The following is a 25,439-nucleotide window of genomic DNA, read 5'->3' on the forward strand; positions in this document are numbered from 1 at the left end:
ACCTGCCAGAGCTTGGTGGCAAGATACTGTTATTGAAAACACTATATACTTTGTCTGAAGACTGGTACTGACCTGGAAGTTTCCTTCCTATTGACTACTTAGTTGTCATAGCAGTGAAAGGACTTGCTATAAGCTCTAGGGGCCAAATGTCATCACTAGTCTTATCTATCTTGGACCCTCTGAGGAATAGCAGCTGTGGCACGATAAATTCATGGATGCCTGGGCAGTGGTAGCTCACACCTTTAATCTCCCAGCACTCTGGAAGCAGAGGTATTGGGATCTCTGAATTAGAGACCAGCCTGGTCTATAGCATAGATCCCAGGAGAGTCAGGGCTATACAGAGAAACCCTGTCTTGAACCCCATTGAGCACCTCCCCCCCCCAATTTTTATGATTGCAACTGCTTTCTGGTAGGATTTAAGGCCTTTTCTACAGGATCAATGCATGCCTGGTATTGCAAATATGCCCTTGAACCAATGTTTCAATCCATTAGCTCTATGGGTGAAACTACTACTATTATTTCATTAGGTTAAACTGTTTTCTATGTTGATATCACTTCCCAGAGATTAGTGCAGCTTTCAGAGTCATCAGGGAAATTTCCAGGTGTACTGTATGATGGTCAGAGTAAAACAAGTATGTGGGGAATGTTCAGACAAATGAGCAATGTATATTGTACCTACTTCCCAAGACTTAGGGGTTTTAGTGACAGAGTGAGCAGTAAGATCGTAAGACCCTGAGGTTACCAAGCACCAGCCTGTAACAATTTCATCAGGACCACTGTACTGATGTTCTCACAGCACTTGTGGTGACCTGAAGGAGGGGTGAATAAGACTAAACATTCAGGCATGGGGGTTGGAGGGCTTCACAAGCCTCCTCTGTAGCTGAGGAACTATTGACAACTGATGGTCTGGACCAGGGGGATTCAGTTTTCTTTTAAGGGACTGGCAAATAGTTGGTTAAATATACTTCATAATATAGAGACAGCTTACCTGAACAAGGAGGAGCTAAGGGCCACTAGACTGATAGCTGGGAAGCCAACAGGGCACTGACTCGGACCCCCCTGAATATGGGTCTCAGCCAGAAGGTCTGAGCTGTCTAAGAGACCTCAGACAGTGGAGCCAGGATGTATCCCTGGTGCACAAAAGGACTTTGCAAACATATCCCCCATGGAGGGATAACTGCCTTATTCTAGAGATAAGAGAGAAGCCCTAGTCCCTACTTCACAGGACCTGTCAGATCTACATGACCCCAACTGGATGGCATTCCCCTACATGTGGTATTGTGGTGGGGGGTTGGGAGGGGAGGGTGTTTAGAGTGCATGGGAGAGGGCAGAGAGGGCAAAAGGGAGGGAAGGAGGGAGGGAGGGCTGGAGGGGAGAGAGGGAGGGAGGGAGAGGGAACTGGGATAGACATGTAAAATAATAAATTAAAAAAAAAAAAAAAAGCTTTGACTCCAAAATTTAAGTTGAAGAACAAGTTACTGGGGAAAAGTATTTCTATTTTTGTTTCCACAGAAAATGAAAAGATGTGGATTCCTTCCAGACTAATGTGGTTTGATCACACCAGACCGCCTGAAACAGAGTACAAGCTGATCCTACATTACAAACAGCTGGACAAAACAGCCCTACAGACTACAGCTAGGATATCTGAATCTTCTTCGAATCCCCCAAGACAGCGCCCCTTACCAGCAGGAAGTAGTTTGGAAAGAACGACGCCCAAATTCCCAAATATTGTGTATAAATATTTGTTTTCATTTAATTGGACTTTGTTATATAAAATTAAATAAAAAAATAAATAAAAAAGAAAAGAAAAAAATATACTTCATATATTAGCAACACAAATGAAAATTAGCAAAAAGTTTTCAAAAATAGAAAAAAGAGGAAAAATTTTGTAAGGGTTGGGAGAAACAGAATGGATTGGGTAAAAATTTACAAAAAAGGGAGTAAATACAATAAAAATCCTTTGCATGAAATTCTCAAAGAATAATAAGAATAATGTATTTGAAAACACAAATGATATCAAAGTGAGTGAGGAAGACACAAACATTGATCTCCGGCATCCTCAAACGTGCATATAGGTTGGTCTATATACACATGTGCACACATGAACTTCTATCCATATAATAAACACACTTACACACACACACACACACACACACACACACAAATGTAAAAGATAGCCAAGCCTAGTGGTGTAGGGGTTTAATTCCAGCACCAGGAAGGTAAAAGCAGGTGGGTTTTGTAAGTTTCATGCAATCTAGGTCTACATCATTTTATAATAATTATTTAGAATACTTAAGTTTTTTCAACCAACAACAAATACTTACTGTCTGACAGAAGAATAACAATCAGAATATATTTTTAATGTTTCCTATGTCAAGAAATTCTTCCTTACACCTACCAATCTTGTTTACCACCATACTTTCTAAAATAATTCTCTCATGTCCTTCCCTGAAGCTTCACATTCATGCATTACTTTTGCATACCAAATGAAGCATCTTATTTGGAAAAAGTATATTTTATATATACTTTTCATGTAAGATACATGTGATATGTATCTTCCATATATATATATATGTATTATATTATATAAGGATGCAGAGAGACCATGTTTCACAAAAAAAAAAAAAAGTTTAAAAAGGGAATAAAGAAATTTAATAGATCTTCCAGCTATTTATTACTGATAAATATGGAGTCATTTCAGCTCACATTTTATTACTATTATTATTATTAGTTGCTTTTCAAGGTAGATTTTCTCTGGGTAGCTTTGGCTGTCTTGGGAACTGAGTATGTAGACTAGGCTTCTTTTGAATTCACAGAGATCTGCCTGCTTCTGCCTCCCGAGTTCTTGGATTAAAGGTGTACACCACAACTAACACCCAATTTCACTGCATTCTTAAAATCATAATCATTCACTTAGTTTACATTTTACATGAGAAATGAGATTTACACTTCCATTTAAGCTGTGGTAAATAACAACAAAACATTGCCTCACAATCTCTGTTACACACTTTTGTCAAAACAAAGTCATTGTGCAAAAATAGAAACAAGTGTAAACAGAAATAGGATTTCTAGTTGTTACTCTGGCATCAGACAGTAAGGGTTCATTGTTGCCTGTTTACACCTAAGTATATTGAGCATTTCCTATAAAAGTTCATTGAAGTCAGTACGTTATCTGTTACTTCATTTTACCAAAGCATTTGTATTGCAGAAAGCAAATAAGTAACTATTTAAGCATTAACTTGAAATCATGTGTCATATATAATCTTTAAAATGAAGTTTCATTATTTCAATATTTTTAAGTAAAGTATTTAACAGTAAATATTATGAACAAAGTTTTGCTTTCTAAATTGACAATGATTTGTTAGGGTTACATATACAAAAAAGGGACTTGTATCTTAAGTTATTTACATGCTAATAAAGCATTTTTCTTAGTAGATATCAAACTTACAACACCAGCCATCACTTATTAAAACCAATGAATCTAGTAATATAAACCAAGTTACTATTATGATTTTTCCTAATGAAATGGTCATTCAAATGTTAGCTTTTTTTTTAAATCTAATAATTATTGAATGAGATATTTTGCAAATGAACATCAATGCTTTTATAGAAGTTTACTAAGTGATTAATGTACAACACAGTGTTTCACTTACCTTAAGAACATCTCCTTGTGCTAAGTGAAAGGTTCTGGCCGAAATATTGATACCCTTTCCAGCTTGAACCTGAAGACTGTAAATGCATTCGTGGTTGTTTTCATAGTTCAGTGGGTAGTTTGGAGAAAGCAGAATTCCTTCATTATTTGTTGCAGACGCCCCACATTCAGCTGCAGGTAAAACAGAATATTGAAGCAAAGTTTAACAGAAGGCATTACATTTTCCAAATAACTTTGTTTATGGAGTATAAATGCTTTGTATTTTGCCCAGTTCCTACTAAGATATTGTGTGCAGAAAAGTTTTGTGCTATAGAGGACCAAAGTGTTTCCCAAATATCTGATGGAGAAGAAGAAACTAGGGCTCTGGAGATGACACACCTACCTGTGGGAATTTAGAGTAGTTACCATAAAATAATAGCATCTTCCTTCATACATAAATAATAGTAAAAATGCAAAATATCTTCAATAGATCGCTTAAGTTTACAGATTTCTCATAAATGCATTAAACATATTTTTACGTAGAAATTAACTTTAATGTAATCTTCTTTAATTTTGCTTTAAAAGCTTTGAATGATGCTTTCCTCCAAATAATTAACATTCTTTCCTTTCAAGAAATCCAAACAATACTTTATTTTAAAAATTCTACAATAGTTAAATCTACCAGTGTATAATATAATATATTTAGTATGTTTGAGCCATACAACTTTTCTTACTATAAGGCATTTCCACAAAACAGTATAGAGAACTGCTGATCCTCAAGGTTACCTGGTACATATTCTATATGCCAAATATGAGGAAATATGGAACTGAGATTTTTCAGTATATTAAACTAGAGGACTTGAAGTAATATTCTAGAATTTAACAAGTCTGTACTTTTAAAATGCACTTTGGAAATCTTTTCCTTGGGTTTTTACATTAATTGCTGACTTCATTATCATACCTTAGGGTGGATTTGAATCTTCAAAATTAGCTACAGAGCTAAAAACAAACCAGCAAGCTATTATTGTCTAGAAATAAGATTTTAAAGTTAATACATTCTGGGAACAGTAAAAGGTGACGACAACAAGGTGAAAGATAATGAAATGCTTTCTTTTTAAATGCTTACACGTTAAAAAATTAAATTCAAAAGAAAAACACACTAACAAAGTACTGAAACTGTCAAGAAGCAGCAGAGTAAAGTAACAAGTTTGAAACAGTAGAAATGAATGGTGAGTGCTTATAAGCAACCAGCCAGGGGGAGAGAAGCTGTACCACAGCAGCTTCACAGATTACTCAAAACTAGAGATGAAGAAAAAACTACTTGCTATGTTGTTCAAAATGATTTTCATTTCAGTTATATCTAAATATATTCAAAGAGTAATACCTTTCTGGCTGCTTTTAGATCTATGCATTTATAGTAGCCCAATGAGCCTACACATGAAAAGATGACAAATCAAAACTTCAAAGCAACATGGATGCAATGTGGAAAATTATATTGTTTTCCTGAATGAACTCATACTTAATTCTAGTGTTTCAAGTAGTAATCTCTTCTCCATCATCTAGGGCACTATCAGCTACAGAGAACTTGCATCTGTAGAGTACAACAAAAAGCTGTGCATCGTCCATGAGAACAATAATTGACCAATGAATCTACTTCATCTCTTTCTCTACCTTATTAGAACCTTCAGGTGCTTGTGGAGACCTAAAGATTCTGTGTGTGTGTGTGTGTGTGTGTGCTTGTATGTGTGTGTACTTGTATGTATGTGCATATATATATATACATGTATTGTGTGTGTGTGTGTATTAGATGGACCTACAGTGCATACATTTTCTCAAAAGCATAGAATTAAAAAGATATATTCTTAGATGCAAAATATTGTTACATTTATTTCATACTTTATGACTAAGATTTTTAAATAGACTTTAATTCAAAATTAGGTCCATTTTTCCCTGGGTATATGGCCTGGATAAGTTATTTGTTAATATCCTTATATTTATATTATAATAAATATAATAATATACTTCTTCATGCATATATTTTGTGTTTGTGTTTATGTGTCAGTCAAATTATATATAAACATATCTATATGATACTAAATTTTTAGTTCTTTGTAGACAGATAAAATCCCAAGACACTCATCATTATGAACAATTTAAATACATGAAGAATATTTGGCTTCACACTACATATATCATATATTAACAAAATAAAATAATGAAGCTTGCAGTACTTTTCTTGCTTCAAATTGAAGAACTATTTCAAAGTATAGAAGCATATTTCTTTTGAAGAGTCAGAGTATCATTTCTAATGTTAAATACTGAATAAATTATAATGTTTCCTTTCTTTAATTTGAACTTTTAAATTATGAAAATTAATAACAGCAAATGGCATAATGCTATCAATATTAAAGACACATTGTTAGAAAAATGGACTTCTGTTGACTTTCATAGAACCTACAAATTATCAACATAGTTCCTAGACTAAACTTTGGATTTTCTGATGATTTCTGTAGAAAACAAATCCTACTTATGTGATATATTTTACTTTAGAAATCTCAGAAATTCATTTCAGTTGCTGAACAAAAACTAACACACTGATTGATGTGGCTCACGCAGGATTGATATAAAAGAGAGACTTGTGATGACATCTGACGATAAGAGAGACTGTTACAGTGATGACCTCACTGTTCCCATAGGACATCAATTTTCCTTGCATACAAATAAGCAGGCAAACTCTTGTGTCATTAATCTCCATTGCTATGGTAGGAACATCTTTCCGTGATCTATTACATATACAGTCACTTATTTTCAGGTAAATTAGCAAAATGATTTTTGGTAGTTTGGCTGGGAAATTAGAAAAATGTCTGTTATCAAAAATGTTATTTTTAGAAATATTTCTTTTATATGGTAATCATTCACTGCAAGATACATAACAATTTCTCAGATACTAATTATTTAATGAGGTACCTAATGAATTGTGAAACACTAATGTAATTGTTAATTCTTAAGAATTATTTCTAATATGTTTGGTAGATACAGTATTATTAATACTCCATTTGTTTACCAGAGATTTGTAGACAATTAAAAAAGTTTCTCCCAAGGATTTTAATACATAGATTCTTAGTTAAATTCAAAGGGTAGAGATGCATATTAATTCTTTATGTCCCTAATTATAGTGTGGTAATCTTATTTCTTCATTTAGACATTTTAGTGCCTATTGTTTTATAAGCAGTTTGAAACTGCTGTGTGTGTCTTCTTTTAGTAATTAATCAAGAAGTTTTAAAATAGTTTTTATTATTCTGTGAGAATTTCTTTTCATCTATTATCCAACAAGAGTTTTCTTTTTCTCCCCTTCTTCCAGTCACCCATACCGTCCCTCTATCCCAGATCCACGGCTCCTCTGTTTTCCTTAAGTAAAGATGATGCCTCCCATGGCATAACAAGATGCAATATAATTTGACACAGGTCTTTAATATCAAGGCTGGGTGAGGCAACCGATAGAAGGTAAAGGGTCCCAAAGTTCCAGGCAACACAATAATCTAAACAAGAAATACACAGAATAAAATAGAATTGAAGGCTGCTAAGGAAAAGCAACCACTGACATATGTTAGACTTATTAGAATTATTAGAGCCTCCTTTGAGAAGTTGGTTCTAAAAACCAGAAGTGCTTGGACAGATGTCGTTCAGACAAATGCTAGCCCAGACGACTATATTCATTAAAAATTTCATTCACCATAGATGGAGAAAACAATGTAATCCATGATAAAGTCGAATTTAAACATTTTCATCTACAAATCCAACCCTATAGAAAATACTAGAAGGGAAACTCCAAAAAGGAAATTAACTACACCCATTAAAATTTAGGAAATAATTACTTAGCAGCCAAACCATCCTCTCTCTCTCTGTCTCTGTCTCTCTCTCTCTCTCCAAAACACACACACACACACACACACACACACACACACACACACACACACACACACTCACCAATAAAACCACCATCACTACTTCCAAAATAACAAAATAATAGGAATTAACAATTATTGGTCATTGATTTTGTAAATATCAATTGACTCAATTTTCTAATAAAAAGACACAGACTAACAGAATGGATGTAAATGTAGGATCCATCCTTCTGTGGCAAACAAGAAACATACAATATCAAAAATAGGTATTACCTCAAAGTAAAGGGTTGGGAAAAGACTTTCCAAGGAAAGAAGCAAGGGTAACAAAAGAGATAGCAAAGGACCCTACATACTCATCAAATTAAAAATCCACAAAGAGGAAATTGCAATTCTTAGTATTTATGCTCAAGACACAAGTGTACCCAGGTTTGTAAAGAAATACTGCTAAAGATGAATTCACAGATGGACCCTTACATGTTGATAGTGATACTTCAGTACCTCACTTTCCCCAACAGACAGGCCATCCTGCTAAAATCTAAACAGGGAAATACTGGAGCTAGTAGGTATAATGAACCAAATGGATCTAACAGACATCAGTAGTATATTTCACGCAACACAAAAGAATATACTTTCTCAGCACCTCATGGAATCTAGACCAGCTGTATGTTTGTTTATGTTTTGCCAGAATGTTTTCAAGCCTAGAAACTCATTGAAATTGAACACCTCTCTCCTGAATGTCAAGACAGAAAGAAATTAAATATTTCTAGAATTCAATGAAAATGAATGCACAGCACACCCAGACTTGATTGTGAAAGCAGTGCTAAGAGAAAAGTTCATAGCGCTAAGTACCTCCATAAAAAAAAAAATAAGAGAGCTCTTTCACCAGCATCTCAACAGCACGCTTGAAAGGTCTAGAACAAAAAAGAAGCAAACACCAACTTATCCACCATCATAGAGCCCTCATCTGTAGCTGATGGAAAGAGAAGAAGACACCTTCAGCAAAACACTGAGCTGAACTGGAATCCAGATGCAGAGAGGGAGGTCAAGACCAGGCTATAGAAACCCAGCACGTGGGACTAGGAAGATAGAGTCAGGGGAGGAATAGAAGACAGAAGAGAAAGAGAGAGAGAGAGAGAGAGAGAGAGAGAGAGAGAGAGAGAGAGAGAGAGAGAACATAAAAGAGGGAGCCATTATAGGTTTGAAGAGAAAACTGAACCTAAAGAAATGTCTAGAGACCTACAAGATTGACTCCAACTAACAATTTGACCAACAGTGGACAGGCTTCCATAAATGCCTTTCCCTGATAATGAGATCAACAACTAACTTATCCACCATCATGGAGCCCCCATCTAGTACCTGTTGGAACAGAAGCAAACACCCACAACTAAACACTGAGTCAAACTAGAATCTAGATGCAGAGAGAGGACAAGACCAGGTTGCAAAACACATAGAGAATTGACCTGAACAAGGAGGAGCTAATGGGCCCCCAGACTGATAACTGGGAATCCAGCATGGTACTGACTCAGACCCCCTGAACATGGGTCTCAGATAGAAGGAATGAGCAGTCTAAGGGACCTCAGACAGTGGAACCAGGATGTATTCCTGGTACACAAAAGGATCTTGAGGGCATATCCCCTATAGAGGATACTCCCTTAACCTAGAGACAGGAGAGAGGTTCTAGTTCCTACTTCAAATGACCTGACAGACTTAGATGACTCCTCCTGGATGGCATTACCCTACATGTGGAGTGTGTGGGGAAATGGGAGGGGAGGGTGGTCAGGGTGCATGTGAGTTGGGGGGGAGGAGAGGGAAAGAAAGATAGGGAGGGAGTGAGGGAGAGGGAACTGGTATCAATATGTGAAATAAAAATAAAAAGAGTTTAAAAAAAAAAAAGGACAGCTGACCTGAACAAGGAGGAGGTAAATCAGCCCCCAGACACCAAGAATGATAGCTGGGAAACCAGCATTAGACCCACTCAGACCCCCTGAACATGGGTCTCAGTTAGAAGGCCTGGGCAGTCTAAGGGACCTCTGACAGTAGAACCAGGATGCATCCCTGGTGTACAAAAGAATTTTGGAAGCACATTCCCCATGGAGGGATACTCCCTTAACCTAGAAGCAGGAAGGAGGGCCTAGTCCCTACTTCAAATGACTTGACAGATTTAGATGACCCCTCTAGGAAGGCATCACTCTACATGTGGAGTGTGGTGGGGTGGGATGGGAGGGTGGTTGGGCGGGCATGGGATGGTGGAAGAGAGGGAGGGAGGAAGGGGGAGGGAACTGAGATCTATATGTAAAATAAGAAAAAAAAAAGGAAGTAAACACACTCAAGAGGAGTAGGAACTTGGAAATAATCAAACTGAGGTCTGAAGTCAATAGAATAAAAACAAAGAGTTGACTTTTTGAGAGCAATAATATAGACAAATCCTTTTCCTAACTAAAAGACAGATAAAATGTTTGAATTAAAAAAATACTAGTGAAAATGAAAGTTCTACTAATGTGTTTTGATTGTAATCATGCTTTTTTCCTACCTAACTCTCCCATATTCCATTTCTACCTCCTTCCATTCCCCAATTTAGTAATTTAGTGTCCTGTTTTTAACCATCTAGTCTAATTTATGCTGCTTATACATTCATGGGTATTGAACAAACTTAAAAAATAATTTACCTAAATTAATTAGAGAGTTTTAAATTTCCTTATTAACAATCCAATTAATCAATAATAATTAGCAATGCTCTTATTATTATTATGTACTTTTCATGAATTGCAGATATATCAGAAAATCAGCAGTTCAAAAATTCTTAAAACAATTTCTAAAAGAAAGATTTATTTTTGTGGCCTGATATTGTAATTTCACTCTTCCTTCCCTAATAACTTATTGAGGTCTACTGTACTGTGTTTAGCTATTCACTATGAAATATTAATAATAGCAGTATCTATGAACTGAGCATGGTGATTACAACTAATAACCATAACAAAGGGGAGGCTTAGTATGATACCCTGTCAAAAAAAGCCAAAATAAAACAGAACTGTCAATAACTAAAGATATAGAGCTGTGCAAATTAGTTATTTGCAGCCTGGTCTTCATATTTATGTTTTAGGCACTTTAAAGAAAAGATAAAAGCATGAACTACATGACAGAAATATGCACATTTTAGGGACACATAGATGGCAAAGTCTGACGAGATGAGTTTGTTTCTGAGGCACACATGAAAGAAGATGATCGACATTTGCAAACTGTCCACTGTTGTCCACATGCCATTTCACAGCACATGCTTGTTTCTATATACGTAACGAAAAATGTGGTATCTTCTTAAAGACAATCCTGTCTTTAAGATATATTATATAGGAGTGGTAAAAAAAAAACAAGGATATTATTTTGGTTATGGTGTTTTTTTTTATGTGAGTTCAAGAAAAGGTTGCAAAAATTGAAATTTATTCAGAGAAATTTTCTAACAGTTACTTTGGGAAATAAAATATAAAAGGATAAACTAAGAGGGATGGCAGCTGACACACCATCTAATGTATTTAAAAGTTATTTATCATACATTTGATTGTAATTCTTGGTAGGATTTTTAAGCAGAAAAAAAATCTTAGCTTTGAGAAATCTGCTCAACAGCTCTGTGAAGGAATGTGTTGTGGTATTGCGGTCTTGCCTTTGAGTAGAAAACCTAAAGAAAAGTTATTTGTTTGTTTGGTTTTTTTGTTTTGTTTTGCTTTTATTTATTTACTTTCTTATTTTATATATCGATCCCAGTTCCCTCCCTTTCTCCCTCTCATGACCCCTGACTACCCTCCCATCCCATCCCCTGCCGACTCCATATGTAGGGTGATGCCTTCCTGGAGGAGTCATCTAAATCTGTCAAGTCATTTGAAGTAGGGACTAGGCCCTCCCTCCTACCTTGGGTTAAGGGAGTATCCCTCCAAGGGGAATGTGCTTCCAAAATTTTTTTGTGCACTAGGGATGCATCCTGGTTCCACTTTCACAGGTCCCTTAGACTGCCCAGGCCTTCTAACTGAGACCCATGTTCAGGGGGGTCTGAGTGAGTTCAATGCTGGTTACCCAGCTATCAGTCTGGTGGTCCATTAGCTCCCCATTGTTCGGGTCAGCTGTCTCTGTGGGTTTCTGTAGCCCAGTCATGTCCTTTCTCTCTGCATCTGGATTCCATTTCGGCTCAGTGTTTAGCTGTGGGTGTCTTCTGTTTCCATCAGCTATGAGATGACTGCTCTATGATGGTGGATAACTTAGTCATCAATCTCATTTTCAGGGAAGAGCATTTATGGTAGCCTTTCCACTGTTGCTCACATTGTTAGTTTGGGTCAGTCTTGTAGGTCTCTAGACTTTTCTCTAGAGTCAGTTTACTTTTCAAACCTATAATTGCTCCCTCTTTTATGGTATCTTTCTCTTTTTCTTCTCTCTCTCTCGTCTATTCCTTCCCTAACTCAAACTTCCTGTCCCATGTGTTTTCCTCCTAAAGAAAAGCTTTAGAGTCAATCAGACAAGAAATGGTTCGAACTTGGATTGCAACTCAGGAGAAAGAGAGGACAGGAAAGGAGAAGTTTTAGAATTGAAGACTAGTTATTGTGAAAGGGGAAAAGAAAGCCAGATGTCTGAGAAGTAGTGGCTTTGAGTATATGTTAAACACAAAACCCAAATGTGCATTGTATATGAGTGTGTCAAAAAGGCTAAAGACTTATTTATACTATGAGGTTTATATCTCAAGCCACAGACAAAAATTTCACCAGATATTGAATGAGAATAAGAAAATGAAATAAAAAACTCCTGAATATAAAGCAATATATAATATATTTCATATTCCAGCATTCTAAAATACACTTCTAGGCCATGGGCAAGTCCAGTAAGTAAGCACTAATTCAATAAGGAGGCATGAACAAAGAAAGACAGGGAGGCAGAAGAGAGAGTAGTTATTCTTGCAACAAAATGTGGTAAGTAGCACATATAGAAGGCCCTGAAAACACGTATTTCCTTATCTACAAATATGATTACTTTAAATATCATATGCCTCCATATCTAAAGTCTCTCAAAAATTTTGACAGCTGATCGAATCTTAGCTGTTCACTGTATACATATTACATGCACATTTTTCAAACATCTCATTGAAACAAGACTGTACCTCTAAAGAAAATTTGATCATTGATGAGGTTATGTAAGCCACCCTAGAACATAAACCAGATGTCATCCTGACCCTACACACTTAACCCTTACATATATCCACACAGAGATGAGGAGATTATACTGCCTTGCAGTACAAGGACTTCACTTTCGCCAGGAATCTACTAGCAGCTGAGGTTAATAGCTCTGCCATGAATCAGAAGTATAACAGAACAGCGGAGAGAGCTTGAACTGACAGAGTAGTACTTTCAAGAAAGTGAAGAATTAGGGCAGGCCAAGGACAAAGGGATAGTTACATGGTAAGGAGAAGATTCCATTTAAGGATATTAATTTTCATTGCAATGAAAGGGAAAGTAATTTTAGTTTTCTTTAGCCTGAAATGTATTTTTATACTGTATTACTTTGTAACACCCTTAAGCACCATGGAAACGTTTTTCTCTGTGATGAATTGATTATATACTTACAAAGAAATATAGTCTTAGTTCATAGAGGAGATGGTCAAAATGTGTTTCTTTTTTATAGATTAAAAGGCAACCCCAAGATTAAGTAGAAATGTAATAAAGTTGACATAGAATGAAGCAGAATTTCTTTTCCATGTATTTATTTGGTGTGTTGAGTTTGTGCTGGTACGCATGCACATGTCACAATACATATACATGCCAGACTTAAGACAACTTTAAGGAGAGTGTTGGGTCTCCATTTCCACCATGAGGGCTCCAGAGCATGAACTCAGGTCATCAGGCATCAGAGTTTACCTGCTAAGTCAGTTTCTCTCAGCTCCTCCTTTATCACATTAGTAGAAGCACGGTCACACTACTGTATATGTTTATGCGTGTGCTTGTGCATATGTGTGTCATGTTTTCTTGTACTGCGTCATTGTTGTTTATGTTGCGGTTGAGGAGTGAATGCAAGTTTTCCCTGTCAGACAAGCAGTATACCACTGTAATTTGATTAAGGATGGACCCCACAGGCTCACATCTTTGCATGATTGGTCATAGTTGATGGAACTGTTTGGGGAAGATTAGGAGGAGTGGCCTCTATTTTGGTAGGAAGTACATCACTGCAGAAGTGCTTTGGAATTTTAATAGACCAAACCATTCCAAGGTAACTCTATGTTTTTGTCTTTGTGGATCTAATGTAAGTGTTCAGCTACTATTCAAGCAACATGCTTGAATGGCTTGAATGGCTGCTGACATGCTCCCAGCAACGATGGTAGTAGACTTCAATCCTCAGTAACCATGAGTGCCAATTTACATGCCTTCTTTTATGTGTTCCTTGGTCGTGGTGTTTTTTCATGGCCTAGAAGTCTAACCAACACAATTGCTAAGTCGCATTCTCATTCCTCTCTAATAGTTTTCAAATGAACAACAACAACAACAAAAAGAAACTAATGTAAGTAAGCCACTTTATTAAAAGAGGCTGGTTTCTATTATATTCAGAGATTCCTAGTACCAGGCTAAATGACACCGACATTGTAGTAAGCAAAATTTCACAGCACATATTAAAAAGTGATGTTCCTAACATCACAAAAAATGCACAGACAACATTCGCTAAGTCAACCTACATTTACTAAACAAAAATTACTCCTTGAAAACAACAACAAAAAAAAATTCATTGTTACAGTATGGGAAATAAGATCTGCATCAAATAAACTAAGTTAGATTTGATTGCCTACATACAATAGGAGATTATTTTCAGCCATATGGTTTTGTTAATTACTATTGTGTACAGTCTTTATACCAATGATATTTATATTTTAATATTTATGTATATATACATAAGAAATTTATACACAAAAATACATGTAGAGAGATATACAGAGATACAGAGGCTGGAGAGATGGTTCAGTTTTTAAAAGCAATGACAGCTCTTACAGAGGACCCAGGTTCAATCCCTAGCACCCCATGACTGCTCACAACTGCCTGTAACTCTGGTTTCAGGGGACATGACACCCATGGCAAAATACCAAAGCACATAAAATATTAATAAAACGTAACAACATACGCATACATGTACACACATACACAAAGCTAAATAAATACGTTTAAAGTGAAGTAAAGAGGCAGTGGGAATAATATTTCTCAGTAAATATTCAAAAGACATAAATGTCTTTATTAACTGTTATCAAGGCTTATTTCACACAATTAAACAATTAAGCTTGTAATTTCTTGTACAGAAGTTTTAGCATAGCGAGAAATTTAACCCTTAAAGCTAATCAACTTAGTGATTTATATAGAGAGAACTCCCTCTGTGTTTCTTACTTTTAAGGAAAAGAAATACCCAACTATCAGCGCAAGACTTAAGACTTTCATGGTCCCTTTTATAAAGTCCAAGGAATATCTATTTGGATAAAGATCCATAAGAGGTAATAATTTGTAGTAGCTTGGAAATCCAGTAGAATTATCCAATATATATCCTTGCATCATAAAATCTAAAAATGGACTCAGGAAAGATGATGAGAATGGTTTCATTTTACCTATGTTGCATCAAATTGACAGCTAGGAATTAAAGAACTGAGAAGGACATGGAGCCTAAAGGAACAGCTTATTATGATTTTTGCTAAGTGGTCAAGTGATCAAAACGTTAAACTGCCCCTGACATACTTTTCCTTATCCCCATAGATTAGTACCTCTCTCACGCCTCATCAGAGAAGGTTCATTTTTTTTTTTTTTTTGGAGCAGATTGCAGGTCAGAATGTAGAGAATTAGTGGCACAGCCCTAATTGGCACATCTGTGTCACACCTCTTTCCCCAAGTTTCATAGAATTCTACAGAAAAGAAGGCCAGGAGACTGTAAAAGATAGAAGTCCTGAAAAACTGCTGTGAGACAGTGTCCTGTGAACAGGATGGGGATGCTGCACTCATGAACTGACAGAAGCTGTGACTGTATTTACAAATCTAAACAATGCAACACAAATAATAAAAGAGACAGATACTGGGGTTCAAACTGAAGAGCAGAGAATCAAAGCAGATAGCCACTAGCTCTTCCCTCCAACTCAGACAGAAAAGGTGATTCTGTCTTCATGAATCCTCAGATGGAGTCTTGAATCCAGACAGATCCTGAGCTCCTGGCTTATATACCTCTCTAGTGCTGGGATTAAACACATGAACTCTTTTAGATCAATTCATTCTCATATAATCCAGGCTAGCCTTGAACTCACAGAGATCCATCTGCCTCTGTCTCCTAGTACTGGGATTATGGGTGTGGCCACCACTGCCTGGCCTCTATGACTGTAGCTAGCATTGCATTCTGATCTTTAGACAAACTGTATCAGATCATAAGCAAAATATCACCATAGAACAAGATGAAGTTAATAAGCATTCTAGCATGAATGGAGGAACTGGTCACAGGCACCAGCCTAGCTATGGAGTTGTGGGTAATTTATGGGTGCTAGAGAAGGGAAGTTCTGTTGTCTTCAGGCTAGAAACCTCTGGTAGTTTTCCTATGCTTCAGTGGATATCCCTGTACTTATGCGTATGCTACCAGCAATAATTTAGCTCAGTGGGTTATAAATAAATAAACCAACAAATAAATAAGAAAACAAATAAGAAGAGGGCATGAAGAGAGGAGGCAGGAAGTGTAAGAAGTAAAGACTGAGTGATTGATATGAATAAAATATACCAAATACATACATAAAATTCTGAAAGTCTAAATATGTTTTAATTGAATAATTTTAAGAAGAAAAAATAGAGTACTACTTAGCTCTTGGTTATTTTCATGTGAAAAGTATGAGTTAGCTCTGTAAGTGCCTGCTTCCTCCATCAGCCATAAGCAACTATATGGAATGACTGACCAAAATCTTTCCCTATTTACGATACTGTAGCTAATTTCATTGAGTGATAAGAAGAGGCTGAAGTTAGGAAAACAAAACAATGCAATACAAAACAAATGAGACACTGTAGAATTTAGTAAGAGTAAGTTCTGGACTAAGACCCAGTGACATAATCCATCAATTATATAGGATGCCTTACTTTCCAAACCCCAAACAACCCAAACAGAAAATCAGACATATAAAAAGTGCTCTGTCTGACAAGTCCAGGATATATATCATTCTCTAGAGCACACTGGGAATCCTTCAGGATAAATGACATATTAGGTAGCAAACAAATCTTAGTAAAAGTTTACAAGCATATCACGGATTTGCTAGATAAGTATTCAGTAAAATTTATGATCCTTTCTCTATTTAAATAACAACAGCAGTAAAAACAAGATATTTCATTGATTATGCATAGAAGTATCACATCACAAAGTTTGAGTAAATGATTGGTCCCCAGCAGCATGAAATTAGAAATCAGTAGCAGGATGGACATGTGAACATTTACCAATACATGGAAATTAAACATGCTTGTAATAGTGAGTAAAAGATGAAATCAAAAAAGAATTTAAAAATTTTTTTCCAGATGGTTAAGCAATATTTCATTGCATATAAATATATATATATGTGTAAAATATATTTTCTTTATGCATCCATCTACTAATTCATACTTATGCTAACCCTATAACCTAGGAATTGTAAACCATTACAATATACATAGGAGAGGGCTTGTGGGATTGTATGTTGTTTTTTTTTTTTTAGGAAGGCTGTTTTCCAGGAAGGCTGTAGTAATTTGCATTCCCAACAGTGTGTAGGTGTTCCCTTATTCTACATTCACAAACTTTTTTTTTGTCATTTTGATAATACTTGATTTTGATGACTGTTATAGATTATTTGGTCATACTATTAGAACACATACTCTAAATTAGTGTTGTCATATTTAAATTATGCAAAACAACCTTAAAAATAACTTACTGAACCAAAATTTGTAAACTTTTATCTCAATAATAGGAGAGATAGATAGATAACAGTTAGATAGCTAGGTAGATAGATAAATACAGATAACCTAGGAAAATAGATGGAAAAGACTATACTACAGAAAATATTGTTATATACTATAATGAGTATATATGTATACACTGCAAATCTTGAAAGCAGTGAGATACTGAACATAATGTGTTTATATATATATAATTTACCAAAGCTGAATCACATAAAATGAAAAATAAAGACCCATGTGTAGCAGAGGTGTTAAAATACTAGAGAGGACCCAACAAGTATATGCAATTATATATTCACATAAAATAATGGAACTTATCTTTTGAGGAATATGAACAAAAAGTAATGAAAGGAGTGCAAATGATGAACAAATGAACAAAACAAAGATTTGAAAAGAAAATGCACACAGAAAAACAAAATCATCTCAGATGAGTAACACAACTTTATCCATTAAGGAAATGCACAAACAAAACAATAATTAAACAAGGTATAGTTTCTTTTTTAGCTTTATGTATTATGTATACACCATTATGCCTCCATGTATGCCTGCATTCTAGAAGAGGGACCCAGATCTCATTATAAATGGTTGTGACCTACCACATGATTGCTGGGAATGACTCAGGACCTCTGGAAGAGCAGCCAATGCTCTTAAATTCTGAGCCATCTCTCCAGCCACAACAAGGTATAGTTTTAACAGAGAGAAATGAAGAGCAAATATAAGAACAGAAATAAACAGAATCAGAAATGGGGAATTAAAAACGTGTCGCCAAAACTAAGGGTTAATTTTTATAATATAAAAATTTGACAAAATTCAGCTAACTAGATAACTAATGGACAGAAACCTCAAATAATATTAAAGAAAATCAGGAGACATTACAGCTGTTGGCACAGAAAAATGAAGAATCATGAGATTACTGTAATAAATATATTTGAGAAACAAAGCTAGAAAAATGCATAAGATTCTCATATAAATATTGCTTAAACTTAAGAACTGTAAATAGAAATCAGTCACATGGTACACACCATCGATCTCAGGGATGCACACAGATTGAGGCTAAACTGGCCTACATATTAAATACTGTTCTCTTCCTAGATGGCCATAGGCTTTGACAAACCGAACTGAAGCCAAACTATCAAAACCATCTACACAGTTTATTTGAAGACATGATCCCTATCAGACTCAGGGATTTTACTATTTTCTTGCAATCCAGCCTCCGCATGGGCCCTCCAGCTCATCTAACTCTGTTTGTTGGCAGCCACACATGGGCAATGATTTGTGTTCTCATTAAAGATGCTAGTTAATGAAATTAAATGCAGAAGGTGCCTTGGATGTGATTGCATTTGAAATGGGCAATTTGTCAGTGTAAAAAATGAAATCTCCCTTAAATAGCAGGAATATGTGCCTTTAAAATAAAGCAACCTCATAAAAATGTGGCAGCGGTGCTACGGTAACAAGAATTCTCCTGTATAGAAGGGACCTTCCTGGTGTGGGGAGTAGATAGAAATCAGCAGATAGATCCCATGGTAATTTATTATGTAATGCACTGAAAACCACCAAACTTATGAGCAAACTGGAGGGACACTGTCATAGAAAAATCAGTTTTATCTGTGGATGACTGTCAACATCCACAGAGACTGAGAAACAATCCGATCTTAAAGCAAAAATATGCCACGTTAATTAATTTTAACATCGGCTTTTTACCTTAAGACATCCAAGTCCAATATTCCTAAGGTCCCATTGACAGATTAAAGCAAAATTCTCCCAAAGGTCCTTACAGAGCATAGCATTTATAGAAGTGTGGACTCTCCTTTCTAACCAGCTATACCTGAAAACCTAGAAGGTATGAGAGGTTTCCCAAAGCCATACAGAAGGCTTCCACCTCCTTTAGTCTTCCTGAGCCTAAATGCTCCAGCCCCTCTTTGGGAGAGCTGAATACAAAAGATGGTAAGAAGTGTCCAGGCATTCTTATGACCTTTCCCAGTGCATCCAGGAATGGGTTTAAACAGTCATGAAGTCCAGTTAACATGTTTCCCAAGTAGGTACAGCTGAACCCCCTTCCCCAAGATGGTTTGAGCTTGGATCAGAGGACACTTAACAGCCAGAATGAACATGAATAATAAATCTATTCCTGAACTGGGAGATGGCTCAGGGGTAATGTGTTTGCCAGATCAATGTGGAGTCTTGTGTTCAAATGTGTAGAACATACGTGCAAAATCGGGTGTATGGACACTGCTCTGTGATTGTTGTGTTCCTGAAATGAGGTGGGAGGTGAAAAAGAAAAGCCTGCATGCTCATCAATAATGTGAGAAATTTAGTAGTGAGTAATGTCTATCTCAAAAAAGATGAAGAGGAGGCTTATCCTATTACTTAGAAACAAAAGCCTTGGTAAGCAAACAGATACACTCACAGATGGATATGGACACACACACACACACACACACACACACACACACACACACACACACACACATTCATAGACTAGAAAGGAAAAAGTATTTCTTTTTCCTGGCCTCCTTTAGAAGGGTGGTTCCTCTGAAACAGTAGCAGTAGTTAAAGGTTCTTTGATTACCCTATGGCTTGTATGCAGTCTCCCTTTTATGTCCTAATGGGGTTTGACTAAGACTTTCACAGCACTGAGGGAAGAGATTACTGCATGGGGCACCATGTCAGGAAATCATAAATTCCAAGAGCAGCTGGAAAATAGCAAGTAAACGCTCCTGATTTCTCCATGGCAACAGCCAGGGTTCCAAAGTAAATAAACCATGATTAGACCTAGGGAGCCGTGTTCATTTTGAAACAAAATATAAAGGAATGGAAAGCATATTGAGATTGTGGGTATATTTTTAGATAATCTAAATTACAAATGCTTTACAAGCTTAATTTTTACATGGAGAATTAATGTGCTATTAAATAACTAAAAAGGAAATGCCCCCTATGTGTTCATTTTGCATATTGTTAACCATAGACGTCTATATTTTTCTTCATCCAAGTTTGGTATATACTGCTTTTCTTTCTTGTTCCCATTAATTCATCATTATTGTGAAGAGAGAGATTTGGTTTTACTTTATAGAATTTTTTCCATCCCTAAAATTTTTCTTTTGTTCTTGGGAAAGTACATTGTAAAGCAAAAATGGAAAGGAAAAATTTGCTTCTTGTGGCAGACCACATATGTGGACATTTAATAAAAATTTTATAATAATGTTAATATTATAAATTTTAAATAGCAGTACTGGAAATATCATTTGATATCATGCAATAGGTGAGTTAAAAAATAATAATTATAGGCTGTAGTTCAAAAGTACAGAGTACTCTAGCCTAGGACCAGAACTTGGTTCCTAGAATTAAAGTTGATGGTTCATTGTATCTTCCTAGCTCCAGGACATCCAACACCACTGGCTTCTGCTGCTATCTTAATCACTTCCACCCAACCCTATTCTCACAGAGACAAGTAATTTTTAAAAATTAAGATAAAATTATTTTAGAATAATAATCACATATTTTCAGTGATACATTTTAAAAGATGATTACTTCGGAATGTCACATTGCCCCTGTTTTTATATTCATGGTACAGTTCTGGCATTAATTGGAAATCTGACTTTAGACATTCATAATCTTGAAAATATTTATTGACTATTGAGTATATATTATGTACGCACACACACACACACACACACACACACACACACACACACACACACTCCAAACATACATACACAGAGGGGCAGACAACCTTTATAGAAATTCTCAATGCAAAAAGCAGGAAGTAGATGAGAATTATATATATATATATATATATATATATATATATATATATATAATACACACACACACACACACACACATATATATATATATATATATATATATATATATATATATATATATATATACAGTCCAGTCATTTCATGTGAATTTATAACTTTTTCAGAAGCCCAGAAAGGACAATGGGCAGGAGTTCGGAGATGTCTGAGCAGAATTCTCATGTCTGTAAAAGCACAAGTAGGCAGTGACCTGGGAAAAAGAACTACTGGCAGACAAGTTATATAGTGCAGGTGGCTAATGTGTTTGGTGTCACTAGAGCTACACCAGCATGGCCAGTACATCCAAATCGCGTGTCTTAATCACCATGGTAGATACTTACTATTCCACTCTCACCTTTTCTCCCCATGGTCTGCTCATAAATAAAACCATAAAGGACCCTTCAACATGTAAATCCTCAAATCTTCCTGGGTTTGTCCATTTAGTAAGCCTTGCTCAGAGCTCTAAAATGGCATCCTATCCTTGTCCAATAAGTCCAAAACCTTCTTTCCCATCCCTAACACTCTACATGACCCATCCTCTTCTATCTCTTGGACTATGCCTAATGCTGTTCTTCCAGACACTAATCTCACTCTGCTCTCTTCTGTCTGAGAAGGAAGCTGTCACAGTGACTGACACCAAATGATCCCTGGACATGTATATTCAATAGATTATCAAGGTCAGAGTCAAGAATAGGTTTAGGCCATTGTTTCTCTATTATCACACGAGTCATCTATTCCAGCTAGCAGTAGCTGTCAATTTGACAAAGCCTTGAAGTACATCTTCAGGTTTCCAAAGACAGGTTTAATAGAGAAAGTGCCCAGATCAGACTAGCCTGAGAATACCTCTTCAGGGGTTGTCTTAAATATACATGATATACAAATGCCAAGTCCACATTGGACAATTAATTCCCTAGGTAAGCTGTCCTGATCTGTTTATGAATGCTTGGTGAGTATAACCCAGACCTGCCAGCCAGCAAGCAAAGAGCATACTTCATGATTTCTGCTGTATTTCTTAGGATGTGAAGTGAGTTACTACCATAGTTATTATACCTTGTAAGCTGAAATGCACCCTTTTCTTTCCTTGCTTGCTTTTGATTAGAGTATTTTATTAGAACAGCAGAAATAAAACTAGAGCATGCTATTTGCAATTTACATTTGTTGTAAAAATGGCTTCTGAGCTTTCAGTATTCATAATATAATTAGTGGTAAGAATGTCAAAAAAATAAAAAAAATACTATTTGCATATAAATTGTATATGACAAAATAATTGTAAAATTGTTAAATCTATGGTAATCTTTACTGTTAATTCAGGATAAAATATTGTATTATCTATAAAATGTTAAAAATAACAATGAACAATTTACAAAGGAACTTTAAAGTTATGTATTTCCACCACTCTTCTCCACAATGGGCTCTGAAACTTGGGAAGGAGGGATATGACAGGGATGCTCCACTCAAGGTTGAATTTCTTTAGTGTGTTATTCATTGTACTTTGACCAGAGTTGGGTCTCAATGTTAATTGCAATGTATTGCAAATGGAATCATAGAATTAATCTGTTGGCTTAATAAAGAGTCAAGGGAAGTCTGTAATAACTAATAAAAGATGAACCCAAAATTACACAGTATTTTAAAATAAATCACTAAGGGCAATCAAGTTGGACTGAGTCATCAGGTAAAATAATTTATATGTAGCCTAATAACCTGCAATCTTACATTAAAGCATGAAAAAATATATCTACTCACAGAAATTGTCCTCTGAATGTTACATACTCACCTGCTCTTAATAACCCCCACCCCATACATCATTTTTATACCAATAATTTAAATGTGTAAATTTTAAGTATGCTTTTCCAATGCTTTACCTTGTTCAGTGTTGCATATATAAATATAGTTTATGACTTTTATGAATAACCAGCAGGATGTTCAAGGGTGACTAGCAAAGCTTTGGATGTCCATCACTAATTAAGGTATAAATTTTGCAGTATATACAGTTTAGTATGTTCACACTGGTTATTTTCTTATTTAAAATGGTGGGTTACATATTATAGTTGGGGAATTTTGCTATATTCCACACACATGTACATTTAAATAACAATATAAATATGGTCATATAGTACTGAATCTACTTATCAGAGAGAGAAAGAGAGAGAGGGAAGAATAGAAACAGAGAGAGAGAGACTCACGAAAGTGAAAGACTTCTAAGGCAGTTTTAATCTTGAAAACTTCTATGTCTGAGTCTCTCCCAGAGTGTCTTAATTCAGCATGAACATCCTCCCTTATCTTTCACCAAAAATTTGGAGTATAGGCCTCCTGAGGACCGGGGACTATGTTCAGAGGGCCCTTTGTCCACTGGCTTGCCTTTCCATCCTGGTTCCACCTCCGCCCATGATAGGAGATAAGCTTGGGCCTGTTTTCTAAATGACGTCCAGGACTCTGCTTGGAGTCTCCTGAGGCCTGGGGCCTTTGCAAGCACAAGGGAGCACATCCAGGCAGAACAGCCTATCCAGAGTCTACCAGCATTCTGGTTCTGCCTTTACTAAGGAAGGAGCCTGCCTTCTGGTGCCCTCCTTGGAACTTCCTGAGGACTTAGGACTGTGCACAGGGTAACCCATCCCAGCAGACCAGCCCATCTGCAGTCTGCCAGCACCCTAGTCTGACCTCTACCCATTGGAGTATTGGACTGCTTGCACCCAAAGGAAGAGAACCTTGGTTCTATACCCACCAGGAGAGGGAAAGACCCTACTGGTATGCACTGGAAGAAGGGATGTGTAGACAACAGTATACAAACACAGTCAACAACAGATAGATCAATATGACACCCCCCCAGAGTCTAGAGACTCTACACCAGCAAGACTTGAACAACCCAACACAGGTAAAGCAGAAGAGAATGATAATAACAACTTCATGAAGATGATATAGATCCTAAAAGAGGAAATGAAAAAATCCTTTAAAGAAATGGAAGAAAAAAACAAATCAAAAAAAAAATGCAAGGAATTAACAAATCTCTTAAGGGAAGCCAAGAAAAAGCAATCAAATAGATGAAGGAAAAAATTTAAACAGTCCATGACCTAAAAACTGAAATAGAGACAATAAAGAAAACACAAACAGAGGGAATGCTGGAAATAGAAAAGCTGGGGAAATGATAGAACTACAGGTGCAAGCATAACTAACAGACACAAGAGATCGAAGAGAGAATCTCAGATGCTGAAGATAAACTAGAGGAAATAGATTCACCGACCAAAGAAAATCTTGTCCAACAAATCCTTACACAAAATATCCAGGAAATATGGGACACCGTGGAAACGACAAACCTAAGAATAATAGGTATAGAAGAAGGTGAAGAAACCCAACTCAAAGGTGCATAACATATATTCAACAAAATCATAGAAGAAAATTTTCCCAACCTAAAAAATGGCATGCCAGTGAAAGTACAAGAAGCTTACAAGCTTACAGAACATCAAATAGAGTGGACCACAGGAAAAAAAAATTCCCTCATCACATAATAATCAAAACACAAAAGGTACAGAAAGAGTATTCAGAGCAGCAAAGGGAAAAGGCCAAGTGACATATACAAGCAAACCTATCAGAATTACACCTGACTTCTCCATGGAAACTGAAGACCAGAAGGTCTGGGACAGATATTCTACCAACACTAAGAGACCTTAGATGCCAGCCCAGACTACTACACTCAGCAGACCTTTCAATCACTATAGATGGAGAAACCAAGATATTCTGTGACAAAACCAGATTTAAATAATACTTGCTAACTAATCCAGCTCTACAGAAAGTTCTGGAAGGAAAACTCAAATACAAGGAAGTCAACTACATCTACAAAACCATAGGCAATAGATAATCCCACTTTACCAACAGCCAGAATAATATAAGGGGAAATCCACACATAAAACCACCAACAACAACAAATGCAAAACAAACAAGAATAACAATCAATGGTCATGAAATTCCTTCACTACTAATATACTTAACTCACCTATAAAAAGACACAGGCTAACAGAATGGATTTGAAGACAGAATCCATCTTTCGGCTGCATACAAGAAACATATACCCCAACTTCAAAGATAGATGTTACCTCAGAGTTAAGGGTGGGGAAAAGACTTTCCAATCAAATGTACCCAAGAAGTAAGCAGGTATAGTAAT

At 36.1% G+C, this 25,439-nt stretch overlaps 1 protein-coding gene across 1 annotated transcript in view; it reads right to left on the bottom strand.

Moving 5' to 3' along the window:
- The window catches only part of Csmd3 (CUB and Sushi multiple domains 3), a 1,059,412-nt gene that overhangs the window by 280,922 nt on the left and 753,051 nt on the right, over nt 1-25,439 (bottom strand). Inside the window, exon 23 of the mRNA XM_051202442.1 lies at nt 3,654-3,823. Within this exon, the coding sequence (XP_051058399.1) occupies nt 3,654-3,823 (170 nt within the window). The remainder of the gene's footprint in view (nt 1-3,653; nt 3,824-25,439) is intronic.

This window comes from Phodopus roborovskii, unplaced genomic scaffold (genome assembly GCF_943737965.1).
Source record: "Phodopus roborovskii unplaced genomic scaffold, PHOROB, whole genome shotgun sequence".
In the NCBI taxonomy this organism is placed as follows: Eukaryota; Metazoa; Chordata; class Mammalia; order Rodentia; family Cricetidae; genus Phodopus; species Phodopus roborovskii.